Here is a 17403-nt window from a genome sequence, read left to right on the forward strand (position 1 = left end):
AAAGTGGCGTAATACCTCTGATAACGTTGTTGACAGCAATGACCTGGGAGTCAGAAATTCTTCAAGGGGTCTTCCCCATGCTGTTTCCATGTCATTTGAGCACTGTTCCCATCGATTTGGGCAATTTTTAGACCCTCTGCAGACCGCCGGGGGGGCGTCAGAAAAATGCTCGAATTTCCCATAGACTTACATTTGCTTGTTACTCGGTCCGAGCACTCAAGCATTCCAATTTGCTCAACACGAGTAACGAGCGCATAGCCAAGCATTATAGTGCTCGCTCATCACTACTCCTGACAAAACTGTTGTAATTGATCCAGGTCTGTCGGTCACCTTGCTCGCACCTACCTTTTAAGCTTTGCCCATAAATTTTCAGTAGGATTGAGATCAGGGCTTTGTGATGGCCACTCCAAAACATTGACATTGTTATCCTTAAGCCACTTTGTTATCATTTTGGCAGTATGCTTTGGGTGTTTGTCCATTTGGAAGACCCATTTCCACTCAAGCTTTAACTTCCTGGCTGATGTCTTGAGATGTTGCTTCAGTATTGCAACATATTCTTCATTCTCATGATGCCATCTATTTTGTGAAGTGCACCAGTCCCTCCTGCAGCAAAACAACGCCACAACATGATGCTGCCACCCCTGTGTTTCACAGTTGAGATGGTGTTTTTAGGCTTCCAAGCTTCTCCCTTTTCCCTCCAAATGTAACGATGGTCATTATGCCCAAAAAGTTCAATTTTAGTTTCATCAGACCACAGGACATGTTTCCAAAAATTAAATTCTTTGTTCCTATGTGCATTTGCAAACATTAATCTGGCTTTTTTATGTTTCTTTTGAAGTAATGGCTTCTTCTTGGCAGAGTGGCCTTTCAGCCCATGTTCATACAGTACTCGTTTCCCTGTGGATATTGACACAATCTTACCAGCCTCCGCCATCATCTTCACAAGGTCTTTTGTTTTTTGTCTTTGGGCTGATATGGACTTGTCGGACCAAAGCACCTTCATCTCTGGGACACAGAACTCGTCTCCCTTCTGAGCGGTATGATGGCTGGACATTCCCATCTTGTTTGTACTTGCATATAGTTGTTTGTACAGATGAAAGAGGCACCTTCAGATATCTTGAAATTGTACCCAAGGATGAGATAGAATTGTACAAGTCCACAATTCTCTTCCTGATATCTTGGCTGTTTTCTTTAGACTTTCCCATGATGCTACACAAAGAAGCAGTGTGTTTCAGGTGTGTATTAAAATACATCCACAGTTGTGTCTCTAATTAACTCTGATGTTACCAAAAAAACTATCAGAAGCTTTCAAACACATGACATCATCGTATGGGCAGTCCAATATTGTTTAAAGGCATAGTAATCTTAGTGTAAGTAAACTTTTGACTTTGCAGTAAGTAATAAAATTGCCTTAAAACATTCTCTCTCTCTCTCATTATTCTGGCATTTGGCAAATATTAAAAATTATGGTAATCCTAATTGACCTAAAATGGGAAATGTTTATTCTGATTTCATGTCAGATATTGAGAAAAACATGCATATGTGTCTTTTTATATATTGTATGTAAACTTCTGGTTTCAAATGTATATAATATATATTTGTATGTACGGTATATTATAGTTAAGGTTTTGCATTATTGTTTTACTACTACAATTTACAAGTGTGTGTGCCACAACAGTACTGTTGGCCCATTTTATATGTTCCTCTCCATGCGAGTACCTACCAAGATAGCATTCTTGGGTATGTTTTTTGTGAAGTGCAAGAGGTTTTATAATGCCTTATAAAATCATTGTATATTGTGGTAGACCGGCTCACTCGGCTGCATACGGAGGTAGACACAGAACGCTGTTTCTTTAAATTTCTTATTGTTTTATTAAAAGATGGCATAAATCAATGTAGAGTTCATAAACATAACCACGGCCCTTCTGGCATAATAGCAAAACAAAAGGAAATGTACAGCACAGTCCTTACATCGGCTGGGGTCCGGACACTCAGGGTTGGCAAAACACATGGTTCAGGTTAGCACAAAACACAAGCTCCTCTCTCTAGAGTTAGCCATTTCAGATACACTGAGCACTAAATGTCTCAGCAGGCCATTTATTTAAACCCCAGACCACACCCTGGGGTGGAGATATGGAGAACAACCTCCCACCCGCTTTATGGTTGTTCTCAAAAACCCAGCCCTCAAAATGGCAGCTTAACCCCTCTCAACACTTAGTGTGCTGGAGCAAAACTTCTGGGTTTCAAATCACTGAAGCTAATAGCCTCAGTGAAACATACCTCCCCTCCAGCACTTTGCCAGTGACTTTGTCACAATATATATATAATTTGAAATCAAAATACAAATACACACATTATACCTTTTTCCTACCTCCCACTATTTATTGTTACACTGTCATTTTTTGGACTAGGTAGAATTAATTTGCTTACAGGGTTTTCCAAGTTTAAAAGCAAAGTTTGCAGTCACTCTGTGTGACTGAAGACTTCTGAATCATAACAGTGTGTGATGCTGTTACGATTCCCCATTATTGTTGGTGCGAGTGAGCGTTCACAACTGTATGTATGTGATTTGCATACATGTGGTCACATGCTGACATGACACGATCCACTTATCTCATTTCACTTCTAATAAGAAAATCCAGATTACACCATTTGGCACCTGACAGGATGTATGCAAATTGCAAACATGCAGCCATGTGACCACTTGCTCGCAGCGGCAATACCAAGGAATCTTGACAGCATGCAAGGAAACAATAAGTAACATATGCATAGCACTTCAGAAAATCTCTTTCACTTTGCTAGGAAATCCTTCAGTTTTTTTTACTAAACTGCACTGAAAAAAATGCAACAAAAAAAGCAATGTGTGCACATGCACCTAGTGTTCAAATCAATACTTTCTGTGCAGTCAGTGATTCTAGGCAATCTAGCTCTGTCACCCACCAGTGAGGGAGGCAGGGTCATACAAAACCAGTAGACAGAATGGTGTGGTGAGTTTCTTGGCCTCGCCAAAGGTACTTCAAACACCCTAATTAGCATATTTGTTTAAACAGTTTCTGAAGAAAGGAGTTAGCGATTAGAACACTAGAGGTGCAATTTTTTTTAGAAGCCTAATTTCCCTACAAGGCAATTTGCTTAGTTTTTACTTTGAGTTTGGTCTGGCAGACTCTCTTTAATACAGGGAAATATTATGACAAATTATATAACTTCATATTTTACAAAGAATACCAATTAAAAAAAGAAACTGGAATGAATCACAAATGTAGATTTTTTAAAGTATGTATTAAGCCAAACACATAGGTGGATATAAAACAGAAGTATCATTGTTTTCATTTTTTTTAAATGGATCCTCTCTTGTCTTTAATTGAAAGCAAATCAAAAAACTGCATCAAAACCTGACAGTAAAACTGCTTGTGGGATCCCAGCTTTGAAAGTCTAAGCATAATGGAACTGTAGGTTTAAAGTCATGTCTCCTGTTATTTATGATTTATCAGTATCAACAATGCAGAATGTGGCTGCACAAGAAGATAGTCTTAGTTGTCTGAATAAACCATTTCACTAAATCCATATAAAACCTTTGTCGGACCTTATCACCTTCACAACATATGATATACTGGTAAGCCATATTTTGCAGTGGCTTCCTGACATATGACATAAGTAGATATGGCAATCATGTGGGCACAGGAGCTGCGTTCTGTCAGTGCAGCACTGACAGGTATAATGCACTGCAGTGCTTGTGCATTGCAATGAATTATATGAGTGACTAGAGTAATAAATGTTAAAGTCCCATAAAGGGACAAAGTAAAAAGGTTAAAAAAAAATTGTAAACATATTTTTTAAAAGATCACAAAATAAAGAACAAAAAAATGGAAAAATTGTTAAGACAATAAATACTTATATTTATGTACAAAAAGAAAATAAGTAGACCTATTTGGTATCGCCATGTCTGGAAGGACCCGATCTAAAAAAACAAAAACAGTATACATATTTGGTATTGTCACATTGGTTAAAACCTTCAGTGACCACTATAAAAAATAAAATATTATGCTTTTTCATCATACCGCCAAAAAGAAAGTGAAATAAAATGTGATCAAAAAGTCATGTTAAGAAAAATGGTATAGCTGAAAATGTCATCTTGTCTGGCAAACAACAGGCCATCATACTGCTCCATCAGCAGAGAAATAAAACATAAATAGCTCTCAAAATATGGCGATACAAAAACTTTTCTTTCTTTGTAAAAAAAAAAGGATTTTTCAGTGTGTCATAGCAGCCAGACATAAAAAACAATATAAATCTAGTATTGTTGTAATGCACTGACGCGAAAAATAAAGTTGTCTTATCACTAGTGATGAGCGAGCATGCCTGCGCTCCGAAGTGTCTCTGAAGGATGACAAGCTGGATGTCAGCGTTCTGCTACCATCCAGCCTGCCACCTCAATGCCATCCCAGCATGGGAGAATTCTCCTGCTCAAGCAGTGACGTAATTTTCCGGCACCGCATGCGCAGGAGAATTCTCCCACGCTATCAGTGACGTACATGAGGTGAGCTGAGTTCATTGGACATGCCATGAACTCGGCTCATCTGGATGCCGTCACAGCCAGACACTGAGGAGCTTCACTGAGGAGCTTCTCAGTGCCTGTGGCATGGCAAGCTGGATGGCAGCGTTCTGCTGCGATCCAGCCTGTCATGTCAATGTAGCAGAGCTGAAGTCATCCTGGGAACCATGGAAAGGTGAGGAAGAGGTTGGTTTATTACTTAAGTTTTATTGCAGGAGATCGTTGGCTTCAGCTGGAATGGGCGTGACAGTAAGTAGAGTTTAATTTAGAACATTAAAGAATTGTGTGTTTATTTCAATTAAAGGACTTTATTCTGGGTGTTTGTGTTTTTTTTTTTACTTTCACTATGGGGTTAGTAATGGGGGCATCTTATAGACGCCTCTCCATTACTAACCTGGGCTTGATGTCAGCTGGCATTATAAGCTGACATCAACCCCAGCCCTATTACCCCCTGCCACCGCTACAGGGCAGTGGAAGATTGAGGCTAAGTGCCAGAATTGGCACATCCTATGGATGCGCGATTTCTGGGGCGGCTGAGGGCTGGTGTTTATAGCCTGGGAGGGGCTAATATTCATGGCACCCTTCCAGGGCTATTAATATCAGCCCCCAGCTGTCTGTCTAGCCTTTGTTAGCTATTAAAATAGGGGGACCGCACGTCATTTTTTGGAGTCCCCCATTTTAATAGCCAGTAAAGGCTATGTATTCAGCTGGGGGCTGATATTAGTAGCTTGGGAAGCTCCGTGGGTATTGCCCCCTTCCCAAGCTTCAAACATCTGCCCCAGCCATCTGCTTAACTTCCGCTAGAGACTAGAATTACGGGGGACCCCACGCCAATTTTTTTTTTTAGAAGTTCTTTATTTTAAAACTAAATGACAGTAACCAACACTGTCACTGTACTCATTATATATGTGACTGACATGTTTCTATGTATCTAATCTATGTGTGATGCTCTATTCTTTCTGTTCTAAATGTCGGGTACCGATGTTATAACTGTATGCGGCTGCTGAATTGCCGGCTTTTTTAAAGAAACGGGTGCGTGAAAATTGGGGGGGCACTAGTGTGTTCTGAGTGCCCTGCTATGTTTTTCATGCACCCTCCTATATACCCTGCCTGCCTGTCTGCCTATATATTCTGCCTGTCTGCCTGACATGTTTCATTGAGCACTGTTCCCATCGATTTGGGAAATTTTTGACCTTCTGCAGACTGCCGGGGGGGACCGCCAGAAAAATGCTCAAGTTTCCCATAGACTTACATGAGGCTCGATGCTCGTGTCGAGCACCCGAGTATCACGATGTGCTTGGCCCGAGCTTCGAGCGAGCATTTTAGTGCTCGATCAACACTAGTAAGGACTCATCACCGGAGCCTCCGCTGAAGGGAGAGACACAACATGTACGGCACATGTTGGAAAGGGGTTAATCCCTATGAAGCACCTAAAGGGTTAATACACTTATTAAATGTGATTTTCAGCACATTGAGAGGTGCATTTTTGAAAATGGTGTCACTTTTCGGTATTTTATGTCACATTGGCACCTTAAAGTTGGTTTTGTAAATTTTGATGAAAAATTGCGGACAAACCTCTAATCCTTCTAACTTCCTAACAAAAAAATATGTTTAAAAAATCAGGCAGATATAAAGTAAACATGAGGTAAATGTTATTTATTAACTATTTTATGTGTTATAACTATCTGATTTAAGGGCATAACAATTTAAAGTTTGAAAATTGCAAATTGTACACATTTTTTGTCACATTTTTAATATTTTCATAGATAAACACAAAAAATATCGGCCTAAATTTACCACTAACATGAAGCACAATGGGTCACAAAAACAGTCTCATAATCAATCAACATGTTGAAGCTTTCCAGAGTTATTGCCACATAAAGTGACACTGGTCAGAATTGACAAAAATTGGCCTGGTCAGGAAGATGAAAAAGGCTGGGGGTGCAGAGGTTAACAAGTAAGATAGGAGGAAATAAGGGTTAGTCATCTTAGTTACTTGCATTTTATCTACAGTTGTATCACATAAATGACTATCACACATAATTAATTATATAATGATGCCTGTATTGTGGTTTGTAGTAAAATATGCTTGGTCATGTCTATACATAGGGCTTAAAGTTTCAGTGAGATTTTTACTGTTGAATAATGTTAACAAATATTTACAATTTTTTGGAAACCATTACAACAATTTCAAATATCAAATATTTCATTAGAAGTCTATTGCTGGCTAGGAGGCTGTAAAGCAACATTTATGACATAATTGTCGCAATCCATTGAAATGAACTGCATGTGAAAACTGAGGCAAGCCATCTTCCATTTTTAACTTTGATCAGATAGGTGATTATTAGTGACTAGATGGTGGCCCGATTCTAACGTATCGGGTATTCTAGAATATGTATGCGTCCGACCGGGCGCGACTAATCAGCGAAGCAGTGTTTAAATGGGTTGTGCACTACTTTAAATTAACCCCCCAATGTATCCCCCCGGGGCCCCTAATTAATTTTTTTGGGGACCGGGGAGCGAGGCCGCCGGTCGGGGTACTTCTGCTGCGAGCAGCCGGGAGATGACCGGCTAGCACAGGGTGAGCGTGTGAGGGAGATGAACGGCTAGCACAGGGTGAGCATGTGAGGGTGAGCGTGGGAGCGTGTGAGGGTGAGGGTGTGAGGGTGAGCGTGGGAGCGGGTGAGCGTGGGAGCGGGTGTGAGGGTGAGCGTGGGAGCGTGTGAGGGTGAGCGTGGGAGCGTGTGAGGGTGAGCGTGGGATCGTGAGAATGTGAGCGTGTGAGGGTGAGCATGTGAGGGTGAGCGTGTGAGGGTAGGCGTCTGAGGGTGAGCGTATGAGCGTGTGAGGGTGAGCGTGTGAGGGTGAGCGTGAGGGTGAGCGTCTGAGGGTGAGCGTCTGAGGGTGAGCGTCTGAGGGTGAGCGTCTGAGGGTGAGCGTCTGAGGGTGAGAGTCAGAGCGTGAGCGTGAGCGTCAGAGCGTGAACGTCAGAGCGTGAGCATCAGAGTGGGAGCGTGAGCATCCGAGCGTGAGCGTCAGAGCGTGAGCGTCCGAGCGTGAGCGCCAGAGCATGAGCGTCTGAGGGTGAGCGTCAGAGCGTGAGCGTCAGAGCGTGAGCGCCAGAGCGTGAGCGTCCGAGCCTGAGAATCCGAGCGTGAGCGTGAGCATCTGAGCGTGAGCGTCCGAGCGTGAGCGTGAGCGTCCGAGCGTGAGCGTCAGAATGTGAGCGTCAGAGCGTAAGTGTGAGCGTCAGAGCGTGAGTGTGAGCATCAGAGCGTGAGCGTCAGAGCGTGAGCGTGAGCGTCCAAGCGTGAGCGTGAGCGTCTGAGCGTGAGCGTCTGAGCGTGAGCGTCAGAGTGTGGGCGTCAGAGCGTGAGCGTGTGAGTGTCTGAGTGTGAGCGTCCGAGCGTGAGAGTGAGAGCGTGAGCGTCTGAGCGTGAGCGTCCGAGCGTGAGCATCAGAGTGTGAGTGTCAGAGTGTGAGCATGAGCGTCTGAGCGTGAGCGTCCGAGCGTGAGCGCCAGAGCATGAGCGTGAGCGTCCGAGCGTGAGCGTCAGAGCGTGAGCATCCGAGCGTGAGCATGAGCGTCTGAGCGTGAGCGTCCGAGCGTGAGCGTCCGAGCGTGAGCGTGAGCGTCAGAGTGTGAGCGTGAGCGTCCGAGCGTGAGCGTCCGAGCGTCAGAGCGTGAGCGTCAGAGCATGAGTGTGAGCGTCCGAGCGTGAGCGTCCGAGCGTGAGCATCAGAGCGTGAGCATCAGAGCGTGAGCATCAGAGCGTGAGCGTGAGCATCAGAGCATGAGCGTGAGCGTTAGAGCGTGAGTGTCAGAGCGTGAGTGTGAGCGTCAGAGCGTGAGCGTCAGTGCGGGAGCGTGAGCGTCCGAGCGTGAGCATCTGAGCGTGAGCGTCAGAGCATGAGCATGAGCGTCCGAGCGTGAGCATCAGAGCGTGAGCGTGAGCGTCAGAGCGTCAGAGCGCGAGGGTCAGAGCGTGAGCGTCTGAGCGCGAGCGTCAGAGCGTGAGCGTCCGAGCGTGAGTGTCAGAGTGTGACCGTGAGCGTCAGAGTGTGAGCGTCAGAGCATGAGCGTCAGAGCATGAGCGTCTGAGCGTGAGCGTCCGAGCGTGAGCGCCAGAGCGTGAGCGTGAGCGTCCAAGCGTGAGCGTCAGAGCGTGAGCATCAGAGCGTAAGCATGAGCGTCAGAACGTGAGTGTGAGCGTCAGAGCGTGAGCATGAGTGTCCGAGCGTGAGCGTGAGTGTCAGAGCGTGAGCGTCCGAGCGTGAGCGTCAGAGCGTGAGCGTCCGAGCGTGAGCATGAGCGTCTGAGCATGAGCGTGAGCGTCCGAGCGTGAGCGTCTGAGCGTGAGCGTCCGAGCGTGAGCGTGAGCATCAGAGCATGAGCGTGAGCGTCCGAGCGTGAGCGTCAGAGCGTGAGCGTCAGAGCGTGAGCGTCCGAGCATCACAGCGTGAGCGTCCGATTGAAAGTGTCTGAGCGTGAGCGTCCGAGTGTGAGCGTCTGAGCGTGAGCGTCCGAGCGTCAGCGTCAGAGCGTGAGCGTCGGAGCGTGAGTGTGAGCGTCAGAGCGTGAGCGTGAGCATGAGCGTCTGAGCGTGAGCGTCCGAGCGTCAGCGTCAGAGCGTGAGCGTCGGAGCGTGAGTGTGAGCGTCAGAGCGTGAGCGTGAGCATGAGCGTCTGAGCGTGAGCGTCAGAGCATGAGCGTGAGCGTCCGAGCGTGAGCGTCAGAGCGTCAGAGCGTCCGAGCATCCGAGCGTGAGCGTGTGAGCGTCTGAACGTGAGCGTCCGAGCGTGAGCGTCAGAGAGTGAGCGTCAGAGAGTGAGCATCTGAGCGTGAGCATCCGAGCGTGAGCGTCTGAGCATGAACGTCCAAGCGTGAGCGTGAGCATCCGAGCGTGAGCGTCAGAGCGTGAGCGTCAGAGCGTGAGCGTCCGAGCGTGAGTGTCAGAGCATGAGCGTCCGAGCGTGAGCGTCCGAGCGTGAGCGTCAGAGCGTGAGCGTGAGCGTCAGAGCGTGAGTGTCCGAGCGTGAGCGTCAGAGCGTGAGCATGAGCGTCAGAGCGTGAGCGTGAGCGTCAGAACGTGAGCGTCAGAACGTGAGCGTGAGCGTCAGAGCGTGAGCGTCCGAGCGTGAGCGTCAGAGCGTGAGCGTGAGCGTCAGAGCGTGAGCGTCCGAGCGTGAGCGTCAGAGCGTGAGCATGAGCGTCAGAGCGTGAGCGTGAGCGTCAGAACGTGAGCGTCAGAACGTGAGCGTGAGCGTCAGAGCGTGAGCGTTCGAGCGTGAGCGTTCGAGCGTGAGCGTCAGAGCATGAGCATCCGAGCGTGAGCGTCAGAGCGTGAGTGTCAGAACGTGAGCGTCAGAGCGTGAGCGTCAGAACGTGAGTGTCAGAACGTGAGCGTGAGCGTCAGAGCGTGAGCGTTCGAGCGTGAGCGTGAGCGTCAGAGCATGAGCATCCGAGCGTCCGAGCGTGAACGTCAGAATGTGAGCGTGAGCGTCAGAGCGTGAGCATCAGAGCGTGAGCGTCAGAGCGTGAGCGTGAGCGTCCGAGCGTGAGCGTCAGAGCGTGAGCGTCAGAGCGTGAGCGTCCGATCGTGAGCGTCAGAGCGTAAGCGTGAGTGTCCGAGCGTGAGCGTGAGCGTCAGAGCGTGAGCGTCCGAGCGTGAGCGTGAGCGTCAGAGCGTGAGCGTCTGAGCGTGAGGGTCAGAGCGTGAGCATCCGATCGTGAGCGTCCGAGCGTGAGCGTCAGAGCGTAAGCGTGAGTGTCCGAGCGTGAGCGTCCGAGCGTGACCATGAGCGTCAGAGCGTGAGCATCAGAGCGTGAGCGTCAGAGAGTGAGTGTGCGCGTCAGAGCGTGAGCGTGAGCGTCAGAGCGTGAGCGTGAGCGTCTGAGCGTGAGCATCAGAGCGTGAGCGTGAGCGTCAGAGCGTGAGCGTGTGAGCGTCAGAGCGTGAGCGTCCGAGCGTGAGCGTCAGAGCGTGAGCGTTCGAGTGTGAGCGTCAGAGCCTGAGCGTGAGCGTCTGAGCCTGAGCGTCCGAGCATGAGCGTCAGAGCGTGAGCGTGAGCGTCAGAGCGTGAGCGTCCGAGCGTGAGCGTCAGAGCGTGAGCGTGTGAGCGTCAGAGCGTGAGCGTGTGAGCGTCCGAGCGTGAGCGTCCGAGCGTGAGCGTGAGCGTCAGAGCATGAGCGTCAGAGCGTGAGCGTGAGCGTCTGAGCGTGAGCGTCTGAGCGTGAGCGTCTGAGGGTGAGCGTCTGAGGGTGAGCGTGTGAGGGTGAGCCGCTAACTGCCGCCATCTTGTTCTGAAATCCCGTGTCGCTGATTGGCCGCGGCCTGACCAATCAGCGACGTGGGATTTCCTGGACAGACAGACAGATGGGATAAGACAATTATATATATTAGATGAGCGAGCACTAAAATGGTCGGGTACTCATTGTTAGAGTCGAGCAAATTGGAATGCTCGAGTGCTCGGACCGAGTAACGAGTCCAATGTAAGTCTATGGGAAACTCAATCATTTTTCCGGCGGCCCCTTCCTGACGGTCTGCAGAGGGCCTAAAAATTGCCCAAATCGATGGGAACAGTGCTCAAATGACATGGGAACAGCATGGACAAGACCCCTGGAAGCATTTCTGACTTCCAGGTCAATGCTGTCAACAACGTTGTCAGAGGTATTATGCCACTTTTACAGACTCACAATAAAACATACAAAAACAAAACCAAAATGGATTTTCCTGGGAAATATGTTAAGGAACATCCTTTCCAGGGTAATAACTTGTATATAAGGCAAAATAAATAACCAAAAACAAAAATGCTCCTCCACACCTTGGGCTATGTTCACACGTAGCGTTTTTGATGCGTTTTTGCACTTTTGCATTGCTTTCAACAGTGAAAAAACATTTATCAGTAAATGTAATTTTAACATTTTACTACCTTATCTGGCCATGTGGTATGTGACGCATCATCAGACACAACCTGTTTAATTTATGATGGAGGGACTCTGAAAGTCACAAAGACTATTTTTATAGGGCTATCAGGCGGCCCTTACTATTCTTAAAGGGCCAGCAGTTGGCTATGCTTTGTTGTTCCCATTATTAACAAGTGAGTCTCCTATACTGTTATTGAGTATGCTTTGACTGCAACGGCTGCCAAAAATTTTGGTGGAACTCCAATGCCCCTTGCAAGAGACGTAGAGGTCAGAGGGCCTTCTGCAAAAAATGCTCCCATTATTAGGAAGTGTGTCTCCATACTGTTTGCCTATGCAATGAAGCAATGGCTGCAAAAATTTGGAGGAATTACAATGCCCCTTGCAAGAGACATAGAGGTCGGAGGGTCTCCTGCAAAAAAATGCTCCCATTATTAGGAAGTGTGTCTGCCATACTGTTTGCCTATGCAGTGAAGCAATGGCTGCTAAAGATTTGGAGAAACTCCAATGCCCCTTGCAAGACACATAGAGGTAGGAGGGTCTCCTGCAAAAAAATGCTCCCATTATTAGGAAGTGTGTCTGCCATACTGTTTGCCTATGCAGTGAAGCAATGGCTGCTAAAGATTTGGAGAAACTCCAATGCCCCTTGCAAGAGACGTAGATATGTTGATATGGTGGTGATATGGTGGTGGAGGATGAGGATGCGGAGAAGTAGGAGGACATGAGCAAATAGACAAAATCAGGAAGCGTATACCCATGTCTGGGTGTGAAGACAGAGGTGCATGGGAATAGAGTTAGACCTCCCAAAAAAAAGATACTATATTTGAGTTTATGTCACGCTGTTATCATTCGGTGGTGTTGAGAAGTCTGGTCCAATCCAGCACTTGCTCATTTTTATAAGAGTCAGCCTGTCAGCAATTTCAATTGACAGGCAAATGCGCCTATTGGTTATAATTCCACCAGCGGCACTAAAAACCCGCTCTGACAAAACGCTAGCGGCAGGGCAAGCCAGGATCTCCAAGGTGTAGAGAACCAGTTCATGCTACATGTCCAGCTTGGATACCCAATAGTTATAAGGCACAGAGGAATCACGGAGGATATTGGTACGGTCAACATGGTACTCCCACACCATCTTCCAAAACTTTTCCTTCCTTGGGAGAATACCCTGTGCCTCAGGACCTGTGCGATGGGAGGGTCTTAGAAAACTGTGTCAGAACTTTGACAGTGTTCCCCTGCCTCCGCTGAATTGCATTAGTGTCTCTCTTGCCTATACTCCTTGGTTGTCCAACAAACTGTGACCTCTGCCACCAATGTTTTCAGATGGGAATTTTTGAAATAATTCCACAGCAAGGGCCTTCTTGTACTGCCCCAATTTATTAGGCCTGTCCTGTGCAGGAATAAGAGACAGAAAGTTCTCCTTGTAGCATGGGTCTAGAAGTGTCACCAACCAGTAATCACTGTCACCCAAAATTTGGACTACGCGAGGGTCACGGGAAAGGCAGTGTACCATAAACTCAGCCATGTGTTTGCCAGACTGCAAAGAGGCAAGTCTTCCGTGTCCTCACCAAGAAGACGACAGACCATGCTCACCTCCTCATCCTTCTCGTCCTCCCTGTCCTCAGGCCATCCACGCTGAACAGACGTTATGACAGTTGTGCTGGTAGTACTGTCTATAGCACATGAACTAGCTCCTATTCTTCCTCCTCCTCTTCCTCATTGTCACCTAATCCACATTGGGATGAAATGAGGCTAGGCTGTGTGGAATCACCCTGTATTGTTCCTTGCTCCATCTCATCGTGCTCCGCCTGTAATGCATCCATTTTAATTGTGAGCAGAGATCGTTTCAGAGACAGAGAAGTAGGATGGTGACGCTAATTATGGCGTCATCGCCACTCGCCATCTTGGTGGAGTCCTCAAAATTTTGGAGGATGGTACAAATGTCTGACATCCATGTCCACTCTTGAGCTTTTACGTCTGACCTGAATACCGACGGCCTTGTTGATGCTGGTAGTCAACAACTGCCCTAAGGACATCGCAAATCAGTGTAGAGTTCCAACGCGTGGGGGCATCACATACCAGTCTGTGAGCTGGAAGCTACAAACGCTGCTGAAGCACGGCAAGGGCGACGGAAGCTGTAGCTGACTTTCTAAAATGGGCACATAGGCTACGTACTTTGACAAGCAGATCCAACAGATCTGGGTAGGTATTGAGAAACCACTGAAACACGAGGTTAAGCACATGGGCCAGGCATGGTACGTGTCTGAGCTTGCCTCGCCTCAGAGCCGCCACCAGGTTCCAGCCATTGTCACACATGACCAATCCTGGCTGTAGGTTCAGCGGTGTCAGCCACAGATCTGCCTGCTCTTTCAGAGCAGTCTACAACTCTTCAGTGTTGTGCAGTTTGTCACCTAGGCATGTAAGCTTCAGCACAGCCTGTTGCCGCTTGGCCGAGGCAATGTGGGGGCAACCCTGATTGACCCAGGGCTCGCAATCCTCAGCATCAGGAGGACGTGTTCCATCCCAAGGTCTGACTGGGTCCCGGCTTCCACTATATTAACCCAGTGTGCCATCAGCGAGATGTACTGTCCCTGCCCACAAGCACTTGTCCACGTGTCTGTGGTTAGGTGGACTTTCCCAGTAACTGCATTGTTGAGGGCACATCTAATGTTGTGGGACACGTGCTCGTGTAATGCGGGGATGGCACACAGGGAGAAATAGTGGCGGCTGGGGACCGAGCACCGAGGGACGGCCGCTGACATCAGGCTGCAGAAAGCTTCCGTTTCCACGAGCCTAAAAGGCAACATTTCGATTGCAAGCATTCGCAAAATGTGTGAATTTAGTAGTGTGGCCTCTGGGGCGTTGGCTGCGTATTTGCGCTTGCATTCCAAGGACTGGGTTAGGGACAACTGAACGCTACACTGGGATGAGGATGTGGACGTGCTTGCTGATGGTGCTAGTTGACAGTGTTGAATGGCAGGTGCAGGGTGGGAGGCATCTTGGCATGCGGCATGGACAGGGGATTGGCGCGCACGCTCAACAGCGGAAGAAGCAGTGGTGTCACACGCAGACACTGTTGCTGGACCCTGGGGTTCGGCCCACTTAGTCGGGTGCTTTGCTGCCATGTGCCTAATCAGGCTGCTAGTTTTGCTACCCCTGCTGATGCTGGCCAGCTAAGTGGTGCAAACGGTCTTTTTGTGGTTATCTGCAGAGTTTTTAAAAAATAACCAGACTAGGGAAGACCTAACAGTTGAACTGGCAACTTCCGTCATGTTGGCGTTACGAGGAATGCTTTCCGGCCTTGTGTCTGCGGCCACCACACTGCTTCTTCCTGCCTGTTGTGGTGCTACGCCTCCCTCCCCCTGTGTGCTGCTGTCCTCACTCTTTATGTCCCCCTGCCAGGTTGGGTCAGTTACTATATATCATCCACCACCTCGTCTTCCACTTCCGTACCCTGCTTCTCCTCCTGACTTTCTGGCAATTGTGTCTTATCATCATCATCATCATCATCATCATCCACCTCTTGTGACAGTAATTGCACTTTCCCACCATTGCCTTCTTGTGACACGTTCTCCTCTTGACTCACTTGAAGTTGGCCAGGCGAGAGGCCCGAATCTACAAATACATAGTAACATAGTAACATGGTAACATAGTTTTTAAGGTTGAAGGAAGACTAAGTCCATCTAGTTCAACCCATAGCCTAACATGTTGATCCAGAGGAAGGCAAAAAAAAACCATGAAGCAAACACTAAGCTCCACATTGGGGAAAAAAATTCCTTCCTGACTCCATACGACAATCAGACTAGTTGCCTGGATCAACGTCCTATCAAGGAATCTAGTATATATAACCTGTAATATTATACTTTTCAAGAAAGGCATCCGTGCCCTTCTTAAATTTTAGTAGTGAATCACTCATTACAACATCATGTGGATCAGAATGTTAAACTAAGAACCTCATGTTCAGTTATATATATTTTTGCCGAAGAGGCATTAGATCAAATGTAAGATTTTTAGGAGGTGCGGTCCATGCTCCCTTTTTTTGCATTATAGGTGTTATGTCTGACAGAGAACCACAGTTATAAATAGCAGCCCTGTAATTTGCTAATACTATCCTTCACAGACACCTAGTGTGAATAGCTTGACCGACACACTGCAACAGAATGGAAAAGGAGGCCAATATTTTCCACTTTCAGTTTAAATTTCTGGGTTTTTATCGCTGAAATATGAAACAGATCTGGCTTTTTTCTGCAGTAAGAACAAGCAAATGCAGCAGAAAAATGGTGTACTCTGGATTGCTTTTTAAGCAAATAACCAGGATTAAGATAAAAAAAAAACCTGGCCCTTGATATCTGGGGCTATGTCTCAAATATCTGTAAGAACACTAGCAGCAGGAATGTTCTATAGACCTTCTTGCACTATATGCACTGCAGTCTGCCACATACACTGTCTGCCTGCCTAATTCCTGCTATCACCACTAGTGTTGAGCATTCCGATACTGAAATATCGGGTATCGGCCGATATTCGCGGTATCGGAATTCCGATACTTAATTCCGATACTTTTACAATATCGAATACCGGAATCGGAAGTTCCCATAATGCCTGCGCTCTGCAGTGTCTCTGAAGGATGACAAGCTGGATGGCAGCGCTCAGCTGAGATCCAGCCTGTCATCAGAATGCCATCCCAGCGTGGGAGTATTCTCCTGATTGTTTAAAAGCCGGCGGGCGGTAAAAAGCCGCCGGCTTTTAAACAATTACACAGCCCCATACTGCTTCCCCGCAGCCTCCCACCCCGATCCTCCGCTCGCCTCGCCACCTCCCATCCCGATCGTAAGTTAGGACCGGGCGGGGAGCACAGCACCAAGGAGCGGGGAGCGAAGGACCCGGGCGGGGAAGCCGGCAGTGAAAAGACTTCACCGCCGGCTTTCCCATTCTGTGCTGCGCTTTCCCGCCGGTTATTTCAAATGAACAGCTGAGGTATCAGGTGATGCCGATCAGCTGTTCATTTGAAGTCGCCGCGGTGCCCTCAGAGGGTTCATGTGAGTTCATGCTTGACTGCATGAACTCACATGAACTTTCCCACGGTCGCACAGGTCAGCCTCACCTCCCAGACCCGTCATGATTGGTGTGTTTGGGTGTCTGTGCGATGTGTGCGGGTGTGCGCGGTGTCTGTGCGATGTCTGCGGGTGTGTGCGGTGTCTGTGCGATGTCTGCGGGTGTGTGTACGCGGTGTGTGTGCGGGTGTGCGCGGTGTGCGTGCGGGTGTGTGCGTGCAGGCAGACATAGGCCGATGTGACACTACTACTCCCATCGGCCTATGTCTGTCCCCCGTCCACTCGTGCCAGCAGGATCAGCTTGATGGGAGCAGTAGTTCCCATCAGCCTGATCCTGCTATTTAAATTGCCCTACTGTGTCCCCAATACATTTTAAATACATGTCATTGGTGGCCAGTGGTTACCTACAATAAATTAGTTCATACATTACCTGTCCCCGCCGATCGCCACCTAAAATAAAGTAAAAAATAAAAAACTACACCTATACTCACCTAGACACCTAATTCCCCGAAGCCATCGATCTCCTGTAATAAAATATAAAATAATAAACCACAACCTTATCCTTACCCTTCCGTAGTAGTCCACGAGTGTCCCACGAAGATCTCCAGTTTAGAGCAGCCACATAGAATGTGACCGCTCTGAACCGCTGCCGCCGCTAGAATGATGGGGCCGTAAAGCAGCCCCGTCATTGCATAAGCGGGTTCGCCGGAGTTCAGGCAGCGCTGCTCCGGTTAGCTGCTTTACGGCCCTGCTGTATCGTGAGAAATTCCCACGGTACAGCAGTGCCGTAAAGGAGGTCTCCGGAGCTGCGCTGACTGAATGCACTCCGGTGACCTCAGTCAGTGGCTCCCGCTGCCGGGAGCGGACGTGTTCCCGGC

The 17403-nt window shown here is 48.0% G+C and overlaps 1 protein-coding gene across 3 annotated transcripts in view; it reads left to right on the forward strand.

Moving 5' to 3' along the window:
* The window catches only part of LOC141153740 (alcohol dehydrogenase 1-like), a 225746-nt gene that overhangs the window by 136909 nt on the left and 71434 nt on the right, over positions 1 to 17403 (forward strand). The window contains exon 9 of one of the 3 annotated variants that reach the window (XM_073638839.1): positions 839 to 1342. The exons of the other annotated variants lie outside the window; for them this stretch is intronic. Coding sequence (XP_073494940.1) covers positions 839 to 1034 — 196 coding nt within the window. The 3' untranslated portion in view covers positions 1035 to 1342. Of the gene's footprint in view, positions 1 to 838; positions 1343 to 17403 lie in introns of those variants that run through there. 3 annotated transcript variants of the gene reach the window in all.

This window comes from Phyllobates terribilis, unplaced genomic scaffold (genome assembly GCF_046119375.1).
Source record: "Phyllobates terribilis strain yellow unplaced genomic scaffold, ASM4611937v1 Scaffold_1__5_contigs__length_1240528914, whole genome shotgun sequence".
Lineage (NCBI taxonomy): Eukaryota > Metazoa > Chordata > Amphibia > Anura > Dendrobatidae > Phyllobates > Phyllobates terribilis.